The 16,282-nt window shown below is 32.9% G+C and overlaps 1 protein-coding gene across 2 annotated transcripts in view; it reads right to left on the bottom strand.

Moving 5' to 3' along the window:
* Positions 1–16,282, bottom strand: part of LOC119837125 (inactive dipeptidyl peptidase 10) — a 129,337-nt gene that overhangs the window by 45,579 nt on the left and 67,476 nt on the right. Inside the window, exon 3 of one of the 2 annotated variants that reach the window (XM_038362630.1) lies at positions 15,754–15,967. In XM_038362630.1, the coding sequence (XP_038218558.1) occupies positions 15,754–15,967 (214 nt within the window). The remainder of the gene's footprint in view (positions 1–15,753; positions 15,968–16,282) is intronic. The other variant, XM_038362631.1, reaches the window with a different exon arrangement.

The raw sequence follows: 16,282 nt of genomic DNA, 5'->3' as shown, positions 1-16,282 counted from the left end.
AACAACCACAGACTATATATTTCCACTGCAGTCAATGCCAATGCTTTTCCAATTGTATTACATATAAGGTGTAAAATACATAACAATGCCATATAATTTCATCAATTAGGCATTACGCGTTTTACCTAAGAATAGGAAGGTGGCAATGAAAAAAAAAATTAACTTGGACATCCTTTTGCATGTTCAATAACAGTCGGCATCAAATTCAACAACAAACGTTATTGTGAACTTACGTTAATATTCCGTTTACATACCAATGATATAACAAAATCACGCAGAATCGATGCTACTTTAAATGAATCGTATAGCTTTTAAGAGCAAAAAGCTAGATGCATTTATTCTACTGTAAAATACATTGCTTATTTCGCGTTATAAAGTATTGTCCGTTTTCGTCTCGGATTTAGATAAACATATGTCCGATATATATTATAATTTCATTTAGCATTAAAAAGGACACATATTATAATATTTTTTATCTCTGGCCAGGCCAGGCAAATGCTTGAATGAAATGAAATGAATGAAATGAAATGAAATGAATGAATGAAATATCCTTTATTGCACACTCAGCAAACAATAAAATAACAAAAAAAAGCTTGCTAGGATTGTTAAAATAAATGCAGGTAGAATAACATAAAATACTGAATACTATGTCAAAATAAGTGTTCAAACTGTAAGTATACCAAATGACTGCTTTATACGTAGCAGATGTGCACAATCGCCTCCATTGGTCGGGTATCACTTCTGTATGACGGAATGTGGTTTGATTTATTACTTGGAGAGTTTTATAGATTCATTCGGGATACGTTGAGCGAATATAGCTGAAGTTTAGTGAAACGATTGGTGAATAACATCGTTTTTAGTTTCGTGATAGTTATAGTATATTTATATTATCTGTGGTTATAGAATATGATTCAATATTGGTTATAATATTATTTGAACTTTCACTGTTTACTATGAATTATTTAAAATATTGTATGATAGTTTAGTTTATTACTTTCGTAACTAAATGCTAGCCTGCGCATTTAGCGTATTTAGGAAATATGCCTTTATTTTAAATAGGCCTTATGCATTTTATAAATCTCTATTTTTATATATGCATTTTTTTTATTTGGTGTGGTATATACAATTGTTAAACAAATCCTACTAATATTATAAATGCGAAAGTTTGTAAGGATGTGTATGTGTGTGTTTGTTGCTCTTTCACACAAAACCTGAACCTGCTGAACCGATTGCAATGAAATTTGGTACGTAGATAGCTGAACAACTGGAATAACATATAGGCAACTTTTTATTCCGATATTCCTACGGGGTACGGACATACGCGGGTGAAAAAGAGGGGCGCAGCTAGTAATATATAAATATAAATGCGCAGGCTTTTTTCGATTCTTGTGGCTGTAGATATATAGGACGCTAGAAGTGGACATAGATTAATCTTTAGTATTAAACAAATTGCTTGTACGTGGCATTCGAGCACGCTTCTGCACGAATTGGGCCAGATCGCACCGAGGAAGTACCACACCCTCACAGACCGGCGGCAAGTAGCATATTGCTGTGTTTCGTTCGGCGAATGGCGGAGCCGGAGGCTCATATCCTTTTTGTCAATCCTTTTAATCCTTTTCCAATTTGAAGTCGGCAATCCATTTATAGAGACATAAGATCTGCAATCGATGCTGCCTCTCCAAATGTTCATGGGCGGTGGTAGCGCTTGCCATCAGGCGGCCCACCAGCTCCATTGCCGACTATGACATAAAAAAAATAATTTCAGTGAGAATTTACTACGACCACACGGGCGAAGCCGCAAATGAAACTTAGTAGCGCATTCAATTGAACAAAAAATGCTTCAATTGTTTCTAAGTGAGACAACAAAACCATCAATTCCGATTCATCAATAAATATTCATATTAACAGTAGGAAAGGATACAGTTCCGCCTTATCTCGTAAACCATAAAAATTTACCCCAATGTTATTGTTTTCACTTCTACAGATTTTATTTCAATATCTATGCCCAGTTATTGGCAATAATGTTTATTCATAGATCTGGGAACAGAACAGTAACATTGGTTTACAATAAAACTACTTTAGGAACCTGAACAGAAGGAACCGAAATAGATTTTTTTATAGTAAATTTTTATGTGTTTATGAATTGTCAATACTTCAGTACCACTTATTTAGAATGATTTATCACACAAAACTTTGAAAACTAAACAAAATTGTAAATTTTTTGGACATTTCTTGTTATTTTTTAAAAAGTTATTTCGACGTCAAGATGGTTGTCCTCTCCATGTGAAGTTCTCATTACTAAACAGATTTTTTTGAAATTTCGTGCGGTGGTAGATTATATACAGACAAATTTTTATACAAGTGCCATGCGAAGGCAAGCTTTACATGGTACATATAAATGTAATATCTCACAAATTCTATCAAGTATCGTACACCAATATATTATTAAAATATCAAGTATTCTCAAAGGATAAGCTTTGTTTACAAATTCGTACTTAAATGTATTCGCTAAGACGTGGGTACATCAAGATACGAAACTCCCAAGGGTTACTAACATTTCATCCCGTTATCAGTATTGTTCTATTGAACGATGAAATTACATCATATATGTTTTTATTTGTATTGAGCCGTTCGATGATTATTATATGATTAGTAGATTGTAATAGCAATTGGTATTAACTAAAATAAAATACAGATATAGGATATCCAAACACTAGTGCAAACATGGTTTAAACTCAAATCAAAGGTATCTAGTTTTTAAAATCTGTGGTATCAAAACTGGCTTTCATTGTTTTACTGTGTATTTTTTTATGTTATAGTCGATAATGGTGCTGGTGGGACGCCTGATGGTAAGCGCTACCACCGCCCATGAACATTTGGAGAGGCATAAGGTCCATTGCAGACCTTACGTCTCTACAAATGGATTGCCGACTTTTTGGGAAGGGATTAAGAAAGGATTGGCGATAGGAATAAAGGAAAGGACTGGGATGTGGTAAGGAAAAGGATATATTTTTGTAATGTCTTTATACAAAAATTTCTGGACTGATTTTAAACATTCTTTAACCATTAGAAAGCTACTTCACTGAGAGACGCAGGCCACAGGTTTTATGTACACGGGCAAAGCCGAAGTGGATCGCTAGTAAGTCCACACCCATAACAGTTGTTTATCCTTCAAAAGTTCTTTACACGATCCGACGATTTATCACACACTGCAAAGTCGTTACGACGGAATGTTATCCGCAACGACTTTACAAAAGTCCCTAAGAAAATTAATGTTTAAAACTGTCCAAGTAAGTGGAGTTGTCCCCAGTTTTGTGTTTATTAAATTCCTTGTTGGGTCAAAACTCTGTATAAACGGGGTCGTGGATTGCGGTCCTTATCAAAGCGTTTTATTGCGTCGCGAATTTTGAGGTTAATGTGAGAATGGAGAGGTAATTTTTCATATATTGGAAGGTGCTTTCTGCCCACGGCTTTAAAAACAAATAAAAACTATTCCCCGTCATTTCTTGACGACGATCTTTGTAGCGAATTTCATACAAATTGTTTTAGTGGCTAATGCGTGAAGAAGAGACAGTTTAAAACGTTAGTGAGAAGTAAGGGTGCCATTTTGTCATTTAAAAAGTAGTAAAATATTTATTTTGCTTTTTTTACGCACTTTTTGCAAATAAAAAAATAAAGACATTAAAAAGTTTACAAAGTTTCAGAGACATTCTCCTTTTGAAATGTCTGAACTGAATAACTCTGTCTGTCTGTCTTTTCTTCAGGCCTAAACCTTACTTAAACGATTTGGATGAAATTTCATAAATATACAGTTCGAGATCCGAGAAAATACATAGAATGGGTATATTTTGTCCTAAAAATACCTTTTGCTTAGACTACGTGAACGATGCCGCGGATGGGAAGCTTTTTTTATGGCATAGCGGGCAACTAAGATGGTGGTTCGCCTGATGGTAAACGATCACCACCACCCATGATCATTCGCAGAGGCTCAGACATCTGAGAATGCGCTGCCCGCTTTTAAGGGATAAACGATAAGGAAAGGATTGATGACTGAAAAGAAGAAATGGACTGGGAAGGGCGAGAAGAAGGAAAAAAGGACTCCGACTCCCCCACTCTCCGTACGAAACACAATAGCAAGCTATTATTTCACGCCGAATTTCTGCTAGCTAGTTCAAAATAATATAAAATTAACTGCTAGTGGAGTATTTTTAGTATTTTCTTGTGTTTCATTTTACGCGAATATAACCAGTCTCCCCGTGACCACGCTTGCTGTAAAGTGTTCAAAACGTCGGGTTAATAATATAATGAATAAATCGCGTTTAAAATCCGTTAAAAAGTTTTTAATTTCTAAATTGAGTATTTTTGTAGTATTTATAAAATCGTTGCATCTGAAAGTCAAAGTACAAACCTATATAAATCCAATAACAACACAACACGAAATACTTGGTTCGAACATTAATCAGTTAAATAATAAAAGTCCTGTTTTATCCATACTTTACAAATAGGCATCAATTCTTAAACCAAAAACATATAACTATGGACACCAGTCGTGTAAACTAGACCGAGCTTGTAAATTAGATGACAATATCTTCCTACTATGTATCTAATATAATTTAATACTAAGCGAAAAAGTACATCGCGAAATACATACACTCAAAACATAAATATTAACATACATATAAAATGATTCTCAAAAATTTTCTTGTGAGTTCATTAAAACAGCTGCTGAGTAATGATTCTTGTATTGTACTGTATTTCTAATACTTAAATCCAACAGGTGAATACTCCAAGAGCCCTCTAACGAGTGCTTGATAGAAGAGATGAGATTAATTACATCTTACATCTTTTAAGATCCCCTTGAAGCACTACAAGAGGGTATACGATGTTTTTATCTGTATTCATTTAAATAAATTATTATGCACTTAACACTGGACGTACTTGCGTCATTCGTGTAACCGTGTTAAAATTTTCAGAGGATAAAATACCATCCAATATTATTTGCCAACATTTTATTATTTTTAAAGGGTTTTATAGCATTAAAAGATGAGGCGACCCACGTCCTTTGTCTACCGTATGAATTATCATATGTGTAAAATAATGTCACTGACGTCACTTCAAATTTGTACAATATACTCAAATAAATGATTTACTATTTACATACGTGTATAGCAATAAAATAGTGTTAAAAGCCAGCGTCTATAGTCTTCTTCTTCAATCCCGTTCTTGTTTTAATAACAAAATGAAGGAAGCTTACAATTTTTTTTCTATTTTAGAAAGAAATCAAGCTTGTTGCAATACTGAATTAGCCTAATTCACGCCACATCAGGATCTTAAATATGAATAAAACGCTGTTATTATATTAGAACTTCGATATATCGAAGCATTGCCTCAAGTGTGCACACAAATTTTGTTATCAACTAAATTGCAAGCCGCAGGTGATCGTTATTTTCAAACGAGCACTTTGTTCACAAACAATATTTGTCAGGGAAAATTAATATGCTACATAAAGTGCGGCGATAGCCCTGTTGAGTGTGCTTATGAGAATATTACAAAGGTTTATAGTACAGTTTTTGAAGTGAAAATTCTTTAGAATCGTTGTGATTTCAAAATACAAAAATGTGTAGAATGAAGCCGGCAAAGAATGAGACAGAAATATACATACTATTTTATATAATCGGTCTCTCCTCTTTGTTAAACAAATAAACTTTGTAATTATCCTACCCTTGTTATATATATATTCATCTCATTCTTTTGTCGATTTACTGAAGTTTCACTTCTATCGTGTGTGAATCGCACACACACCTTTTTTTATAAGTAAGTTTATGATAGTTTTGAGTGACATAATATATAACCTCTTTTGACAATATTGCATTTGAAACAATAATTTTCCCTTTGTTTCTTCTCTTGCTTCACCCAATGAGGATTTATAAGGCATTTACAACGCATATAATAAGAAATTACACAACAGAAGCTGCGATATGCACTATGAAATATAACGTTAAATACATTTTATACTCGGAGATTGATGATACATTGCTACAATGGCAAACGCGTGAGCGTATGGAACTTTGCTTTTTATATTTGGATATATCAAACAATGCTATGAAGTCTTAGGCTATAATAGCAATTAAACTAATACAAACTAGGCAAGTGAAGTAATATATTGATTTCAATGCATTCAAAAGTAGAAAATCAATAATCACTAAGTAAAATTTTCCAAGTGATGGCTCATTTTCATAACGTCGATTACCAGGTCGTTATAAGTTATAGGAGCCTCATAACAGTTGCTAACATTTCAACCGTCACTGGAGAGTAGAGGTTAGTTTAGATATTTAAGTCAAACTCTGCAGTATCCAAAATTGCAAAATTGAATACTAAAATTGGATATAACTTTGAGTAAATAGGAATATAAAAATATAGGCAGTAATAACGAATAGTTAGAGTGGAAATATTAAAGCAACGCAAAAAGGCGCTACGAATAAATATTACCCGCTTTTAGTTTCAACTGGATTTTTATTAATTGCAATCAATACGACTTTACAATTATACGCAGTTTGAACGATATTTAACCTATTTTATGCTGGATATCATTCAAACAATTTTTTTTTTGAGCATAAATTTTAATAGCATGGCTTTGTATTGGCTGCTCTCCAGGGTTGGCACTCGATCATAATATGGGCATTAATTTATTGTGCCCTAAAGTGGATACAACAGTTCAAGCCTCAATATACTACTATATTAAGTGGTGTTTTTTTTGGAATAGTATGTAGATTCAAAGTTCAATTCAAATTGTTTATAATGATTGTAGGGAATAAACTCAAACATTGATTTGTTTAACCATACTTCGTTTTAGAAACGTCATAATATAAATTAATAATATGCCACTGGATAAGAAAGCAGTTATAAAGGAAGAAGAAGGAAAGGGCCATTAAAAAACTGTTTCGCTTACTCTCAATAATATTGTCATACATTATATATTATATCACCATCTTACTAGGTTTGATACGCTTGAAACGAAACGCTTTCTTTAATTTCCAAAAGTAATAGTGAGTCAAATCAATTATCTATTTTCATACAGAAATTCCAAATATACAAAGACTAACATTAGAAGTCCTTATTCTTTAATAAACGGATACATTTCAATCAATTTATTAACGTCACTATAATTGACGAATGATTCCATAAATAGACATCTTCCATCCCACTCAAAGCTGTAATATCTGATTTCCTGTGTGTTTGAAACCACAATTTTTAAAGTATGGGTTGACGTGTGGAAGATTTATTATGTATTGAGATGAAAATTCATACGCTAACAACTCTAGCAAGGAGCCTTTGCTCTTAATGTATCTATCTAAACAATTTTTTTTATAATTATTTATTTAATAATAAAAAACCCATTAGTCATAAAATATCAGAACTAGAGTTAATTTAAATTGAACCACACGAGGGGCACAAAACTTTAAAATAAAAAAAGAAAATTCACCGGTTCAGAAACTCATTATTGTGCCAATAACTACACATACAGTAGTAAAAATAAATAAAACAACTGAATTCAGGTGTCTTATTGCCAAATATTGTTTCTCCCAAACAACCTAGTGGTTAAGGAGACGCAGCGAATAATAATTGAAGTATAATAATAAAAAAAATGTTAATATTAAAAATAATATGAAAAATAGTCCTTCATAAAATCCTACAGAATTTAATACATTTTTAACTAAACACGAAAATGTTTGTAAGTGACATATTTATCCTATGAACATTGGAGATACACGCTTTTTTGTGTACATTGTAAAAGCATTATAAACGCATTAGATTTTTTACGTACAAAACCATAATCCCGCTACCGTCGTTTCTTTTAAGGGACATTCGTTTCTCGATTTCAATCAAGAAGTGATTTATTGCTGAATCATCGGAAGGTTTTTGTCTGCATCCAGTGCTATGACCGGAAGATTTTTTCAGGGCATCATCGGTTCCTTTTAACGTGATATTTTTGGAGCGATAACTATAAAGTACTTTATCTCTGTTCATAACTTGATATAGGTACCCACTTGGTTATATAATCACAGTAAGTAAATATAAATTTTATTAGCGTTCAATTCGTGTCCCATAATTCACTAGTACTTCGTTTTGTATATATATATATATAATACAAAACGAAGTATATATATATATATATATCTTATATATATAAAATTCTCGTGTCACAGTTTTCGTTGCCATACTCCTCCGAAACGGCTTGACCGATTCCTCTGAAATTTGGTAAGCATATTGGGTAGGTCTGAGAATCGGCCAACATCTATTTTTTATCCCGATATTCCTACGGGATACGGACTTACGCGGGTGAAACCGCGGGGCGCAGCTAGTATAATATATATATATATATATATATATATATATATATATATATATATATATATATATATATATATATATATATATATATATTATGATTTTAAATATGTATTCCCATTGTTAACATCAAGTTAACTGTACAAAAGGTTCAATTTAAGACTATAGTATGAATATAGGAGGCCGTTTCCTTCGATCTTCCCAGTCTATTCCTTTAATCCTCTCGTGTTTTCCTTTAGCGAGAGGAAGTCATAAGAAAAAGAAGACAATGAGTTATTAACAAACTCATTGTTATACACGCGTAGGCAGTGTATTGCTACAGACGATTTTTGATCGTGATTCTTTGTTGTGTTTTGTATGTCAGTGGCTTATATTCGTTCACATAAATAATTAAGATACGTATTCATTCACAATTGCAGTAAGTATTTCTTACAATAATATCTACTAAACCTAATAACCACATGCGAAGTCGAACTTCTAGTTTAATATAACCCAGCAATAAGTACTGTTTAAGCAAAATAAAGAACAGTTGTGAATAAAATTGGCATTGTCTCAGCACAAAGAGTATAAAGTCTACAAAGCGTATACAATTGATGATGTCACTCGCATGTCTCGCTGCTGCTCTTATTGTTTCATGTTTTCCTGGTACTTTCATGAAATTTTAGTCGATGTGATTGTGAATTCCTTTTAGCTAGATAAAACTTTTTTTATACCTACCTACCTTCCTTCACTAATTTCTAATTTTTATTGTACGGTAATTGGGGTTGTATTTTGGGCAACAGGCTAATTTATTTTTAACCCTCATCTGCTAAAACGAAGTTAGGCGACAGTTTGACGTGTCTGGGTGCTTATGTATGTGTGTGTTTATGTTTGTGTGTGTCATCAATCATGTGTAAAGCGAAAACAGATATTGATTTTTTTTTGACGTGACAACGTCTTAAATTAGGTTGCGGCTCGGAGTCACTCATGCAAAAGTGTAACGCCCGGTAACGTTACGATGAGTCACCGAACTATGATTGGTCCGCCGCGCGCGCAGCACTAGAGAATTAGGCGCATTGAATCGGCGCGTGCTTGTGTCTCTGTCTCTGTCTTTTTAGTAAACAAAATATATTTTCTATAGTTAAAATTTGTGCAATTCTTATTTTCATTCAATTCCTTGTTCCTATTGTGCAATTTAATAATATTCATATCAATAAATATTCTACCGAGAAAAAGACGTTGTCACGTAAAATCTTCGCCCGTAAAACCGACTTTACAGGCAACCATTTTTTTTTAAACTTTAACTCGTCCGTGGTTTTGTTATCTATGGTTTATGAAAATTTGTCACAAACTGCTGCAGCCATTACATTACCCAACGCGCTGAATATGGGTAATATAAAAAAAAAAATCCCCCAAGAAAATAGGGATCCGTTTTTTTTTATATTTGTATATCAATTTACTTATACGATTATATTCAACGTATCTAAAAATCATCTAAGCTAACTCTCGTACAGGATAAAATTTTTTTATTTACTATGAGGTAAATAAAAAAAGTAATAAAAAAAATTGTATCCCAGCAAAATCTAGCCTAGCAATAATTTGGAGATACAAACCGTGAAATAGATCAAAAATTCCACGTCACTCTCAATTATACAACTTTCTCAATTATTTTAAAACTGAGCTCGCCGATTTATCAAGTCGACTAAAAACTAATCAGCTCTGAAAAACTCGGCGACATTTCCCATTATCAATATCCTATCGTAAAAAACTTTCCCTCGACTTCAGCTAAATAAGTACGACTTCCAAATTCCATTAGCCGAGGAAATAATACTTTGATCAGTTGTAAAAACAAACGAAAAACCATTAGGTCTGGCAAACACGCCGAAACAGAAGTTTTTATTCATACTTAATGGTGTAGGAATTGATTCTGTAGATTATTAAAAAGTTTTAATAGAATGCTCAAATTTTAAGTACATATTGTATCTGTAGTTTAAATGTTTACGGAAGAGTAAGACACGCTCAAATATGCGATCTTAATGTTTATCTGTTTCGGAGGATCATCGTATGACGTTCGGTTTGTTTCGGGTTTATTAATTATACGTGTTTAACTTAGCACTGGCAAAAATCTCCACTCATTGCCATAATTCAGAATAAATCATCTATCAAAAGTCTAGTGAAAATGTTAAGAAGAAACCGTCATTACATTTTCATAAAGACGTTTTTTATTTTCAAATTTCCTTGATTAATAATACTGTACTTGATTAATATAATTACTTACTGTTGTACTTCTCATACAGATAAAATCGTTTAATTTGTTATCAGTACGGATAATTTATTTCAATAATGGTCATTCAAAATACTCAAAACCATTGTAATTTAAAGATACCGCCACCGTAAAATCACGTATCCCATCTCCGAGTGTAACAACCCATTTAATCAATGTTCTCTCATCTTTTTACTCTTCCCTTCAATAATTAAATTTGCTTATATGTAAAACATGGAGCAACCATCTGATTTTCACTATTGATATATAAAATATAACCATATAAATTACAACCACCTCATAGAGCATATTAGCACTCATAATTGTCTATGAAAGGTCCTCAATAAAAGTTCGAGAAGTGTTGTTTGGTTGGCCCCTACTCTACATGACTTGAGGGCTATGCTCATTAGAACTTATAGTTTTGCATACGCTAATTACATTAAAATATGCATGACATAGCGAAACTATATGTTCCTCTGATCTTAGTACATTTTAGTACATGAGTGTCACAGATTTAAACACTTGTACATTTTATAAACGACTTTATAACATTCATTCAAATTAACACTTTATTTAGTGGCCCTAATGTTCAGTTTATTATGCTTAAAAAATTCTGCCTCACAGATGCGTAGGCAGAGTATAGCTTTGGACAAATTTTGACCGTGATTATGGATCTTTATTCTTCGTCATTGTTTCCCACATAAAACATATTTGTCAGTAAGCAGTTAAAGCAATAAGCGCTCGCAATTTCACACTTTACTGAACTAAAGATTAATCCTGGTATAGAAGTAATATAAGCGAGGTTTTATTCGATCCACTGCAATCGCTCCAAACATTTGTGAAGCGTAATTGAAAATTCTTTATTACTGGACATCTGTTGGAACATACATGTCGTAGTCTACTTCTAACAAAGAATTTTCAGTAACAAAGGTTTGTAAGAACGCAAGCAGATGAAATTAAAAAACCGTTGAATGCATCTGACTTAATTATTTCCATCTGTAATGACTAAAAGAATTAATGAACGATACTATACAATACTATACAAATAAAAAACACGCGTTAATGTTAGAATCAATTACATTGTGTCAGTTTCTCTTACATTAGAAGTACACCTTTATCAAATGACTTAATCTTGTCCATCTTAACCCGGTTATGACAGAGATGAAGTCATAAATTATTGTATTGTAACCGAGCCTTAATAAGATTACAAAGTTTAAAAATCCGTCAGTTTATAGTGAATCAAAATCGCTACAAAAGAAATCAGTCACACACAAACATACAGCTATGAAGTTAATCAAAGCGTGTTACAAACGAAATTGAACTTTCTTTCATCAGGATACGTTTACCGTAATTTGAGAATGTCTCTTTCTTTTTAAATATCTTTTTATTGTAGGAGTCGAGCACGCTTCGGCACGAATTGGGCCAGCTCGCACAGGGGAAGTACCCCACCCCTACAGAAAACCTTCGTGAAATAATAGCTTGCTATTGTGTTTCGTACGGTGAATGGGGGAGCCGGAGGCCTATTTCCTTCTCCTAGCCCTTCCCAGTCCATTCCTTCATTCCAGTCATCAATCTCTTATCCCTTAAAAGCGGGCAGCGCATTCACAGAGGTCTGAGTCTCTGTGAATGTTCATGGGCGGTGGTGATCGTTTACCATCAGACGAACCACCAGCTCAGCAGCCCGCTATAACATAAAAAAAAACTTTACTAATAATCTTGTAAATTACGTTGTATGTGTTACCAAAAGTGTCGTGATAAATTGTATATTTCGTTTGGGATTCAACACAATTTTATTGTATCCCAAAACACTTAGGTAGACAGGCTACATACACAATGACATATCGATATTTATGATCCCCGTGTACGTCTAAATTATATGTTGGAATTCGAATTTATTGTTTAAGTTTTATTCTAGTAGTTCTGGTCTATGAATTTGTGTGGATGTTTTGTTATTTTACTAAATTTGTAGTGATTATATAAAATATAAAGAAAATCTGTAAATATAATTAACTTTTCTCATTATTAGGGATCTTTATAATAGTTAACACGTATTATATCAGCCCAGAGTGTATAACAAAGCCATTTTTCCTTATTTTAAGAACCGCCAAGTATACTGTCAGACTATTTATGAAAACACAATAAAGTATTAGTTATCGTTAAAATTTTAAACAAGTAAAAGTTAATAAACAAGTTTCAGCTATTAATAATTTAATATTTCTCACAAAGTCCATTTAATTATACATAAACATTATATTTGAAACTGTAATATAAATAAAATTCGAAATTAACTTTCCATCTTTCCACCTATAACGATAAAACTTATATTAAATTAGTCTAAAAGATTAGTTCAGTTTAATCAAAACTCATTACATCAATTTTAAACGTAAAAGTTTTGTATTAAAATGAAATTATTGGTTTTTTAATCATAACCAACCGAAGTCGCTTCCCGCGTCCGTCCCTATGTATATATGCATTTATCTATAATTAATACTAGCAGTATATATAGCATATATTCTTCCTCAATAAATGGGCTATCTAACATTGAAATAATTTTTCAAATTGGACCAGCAGTTCCTGATATTAGTGCGTTCAAACAAACGAACAAACTCTTCAGCTTTATAATATTAGTATAGATTATCCCACGGGGACGGGTCGTGCAGGATTTCGTTTGACTACGTGGGCGAAGCCGCAGGCGGCAAGCTTGTCTATGATATAAAATGTGTACATATGTTTGTCTTAGTACTAAGAACTAGCGGCAATACAATTTGCTGACAATTGCCTGCTTCCCTCTGTATACTCTTAAAGGTATTTGCGTAGGAGAAAGTGTGTTTTATGCAGTATTTTAGTATATGAAATAATATAACGTTCTGTGTTCACTATAGAAATTTGTTATAATATTTCCCGCTAATAGAGTTATCCATTTATTTATTATTTATTTATTGTACGCAATAAAAAATACAAAACAGATATAACAAAAAAAAAAAAACTTAAAACTAGTTCACAAATGAAAGCTTCATGGCCTCTTTTATAGGGATAATTCTATTCGGTGTATACATACAACACATATAAAATAAATTCACTTTCTCTATGCCTATGTCCCTATGTATGCTTCAATCTTTAAAACTACGCAACGGATTTTGATGGGGTTTTTTAATAGATAGAGTGATTCAAGAGGAAGGTTTATATGTATAATAACATCTATTAAAGTACTCCGAATTTAACGCGTGCGAAGCCGCGGGCAGAAGCTAGTAAATTAACAATTAAGAATCATTTCATACTTGGATTTGCTTTCCTGTCCACTGCTTGTATAAAAAATTCTGTGAGCTACAGTTTTCTATCAAACTTATTGTTTATCTGTAAATATTATAAGTTCGTTTGTCTTATTATTCATGTGTTTGTTTATTTGAGATCTAATAGAAATAATTACAGCAATCGCAGTAACGGCATGGTGGCCAAGTGCGGGTTGGCAGATGTCACATGTCATCGAACTTTTTGATTCTTCGACATGCCCGTTTCCTTACGAGTTTTCCTTCACCGTTTCGAGCAGTGGTGATGTCATCAGCAAGCGCAAATGAAATGAAAAAAACCATTTATTTCCTCACGATCGCCTGAGCTTGAACCCTCTACTTATCGATTTAAACCATCATCTCTTTATAATTTACTATTAATAATTTAATATTAACTGTTTTTATAAATGTGCGATAGGGAAGCGCTTGACCCCCATCTCGCCTGCTGGCAAGCAGCGTGCTTCCCTAGAAGGTACCTGTTCACTTTACTTTTGAAGATCCCCAGATTATACCCGTCAGGGATAACGCAAATATATCAGTAAGTCTGATTTAACTAAAAGAAGTCTAAGATAAAATTTTAGTCGATATTTATGTCTGTAACGGTTCATAAAGTACCGTATCGATTGTTCCATGGTATTTCACAAATAAGTAAGAACATAAAGCTATTTTATTGGTTTATTTACATTGCCTCACCTTTATAGCCGGTAATCACGAAACTACTGCGGTCGTTGCTTATTCATGAATTTTTTATTGAATCCGCTGCGGTTCGATCGAGCTTTGTTAACAATTTCGACTATTTGTAAACTGTAATTCGACATTTGATTGAATTTGTAAGGAATATTTCGAAGGCTTTCCTTGAATGCTTTTTCAAGGTGTGTTTATTTGAAATAAATAAGGAAAGGATGGATGATGCAAACTTTAAATCATCATTGTGATGATAATATGATAACTATTATTTGACATTAAACAAAATTTGTTCTATAGATTATTTTATACCTTTCTTAAATTGAATAATGCACTTTCTTCAGTTTTAAAAAATCTGTATAATTATCACGAATATATAGACACGGCGGAGGATTTTTTTAGTATGTCATTGGCTTCTTTACGATTAACAAAACAAAACGAAAAGTTTTCAAAAAACCCCACAAAATCTATATAAAAAACACAAAGGAAATTATAAGCATTTAGTAAATATTATTTTTATCTATTTCCCGTTCTCAAAATACAAGTAAATTAGTAACACAACATGACAAGACATCTAAAGACCACACTTCATGGCTAAATTCAAAAAGAGCACGTACGTACTCCTTTGATTTCAGCTTCCACAAACTTTCGTGTCAATAAGGCTTTTCTGGCTTTTGTGCTGTCATAGATTAGAGCTAGTGTTAGTGGGTCAAGAAGACATGCCTAGCTTCTTTGACGCTAAATAATGCCTGGGATCAACACGTCCAAAATGATGACTAAATGAGGTGAGGTTTAATTTTAGTTGGTTGTTGGTGTTGGTTAGTCCATCCGTATTAGATGCGTCTTTAGTTTGATATCAATGTTCTTTATTATTTGGGAATTTATGAATAATTTCAAAAAATCTAAATGAATAAGAATAATAAAACCGCCAATGATTATACATGCAATTTCGTATATTTAATTTCTTTGAAAATAAGTTTTGTAGCGATTCAAAGAATGGTTAAAACAGCTTGTAATAATTTGGTGTACATACGACTTACCAAATAATAAACTTAAATGGTTTCGTCAAAAAAAACATGATTTTGGAAGTAAAAAAGAGCTTTTAAACAATCTTACGTTATGTTTAAATAATCACCGTTTTTAGCATCTTCATCTCAAATAATACTGCATTCCTCTACTTATATCACTCACCAGAAATCCACGTCCCATTCCACCTCACGGGTACCAGGTCATCAGACACCAGGTCCTGTATCTTCAGCCGTCTGCCCTTAACCCTGGGCCCCTCGTCGGGCGGTGTCAGCAGCACTACTGACGTCACAATCAACGCAAGCACCAGAACGATTACTAAAAGAGCGATCAGAATACCCCTCCAGTTCCTTTGGTTCGGACTGCCTACCACCAGCTTCTGGAACAAGAGCGCAGAGTGAATGTCTGATCAATTGTTTTTAATCTAAGCATATTTATACTATGAACGAATGGTTCGCCATGACGTCACCCGTGTTACGTTTTTTTTTCAGCATAAATACTTTTTGTGCCTTAGCATAAATTAAAAAAAAAGGCAAGTTCGAGTTTTACTCTTAGCACCACAATTGGCAATTCATTTTTATTTATATAGATGAGATAATAATTTCATGTTTTGTAGGATACACAGAACATACATAGATTTTAACAAAATATAGAATAAGTACGGTTGTTGTAATTTTTTGTTGTAGTATATAAT

The sequence above is a fragment of the Zerene cesonia genome, chromosome 26 (genome assembly GCF_012273895.1).
Source record: "Zerene cesonia ecotype Mississippi chromosome 26, Zerene_cesonia_1.1, whole genome shotgun sequence".
NCBI lineage: Eukaryota > Metazoa > Arthropoda > Insecta > Lepidoptera > Pieridae > Zerene > Zerene cesonia.
This window is presented reverse-complemented; position numbering and strand designations above follow the sequence as displayed.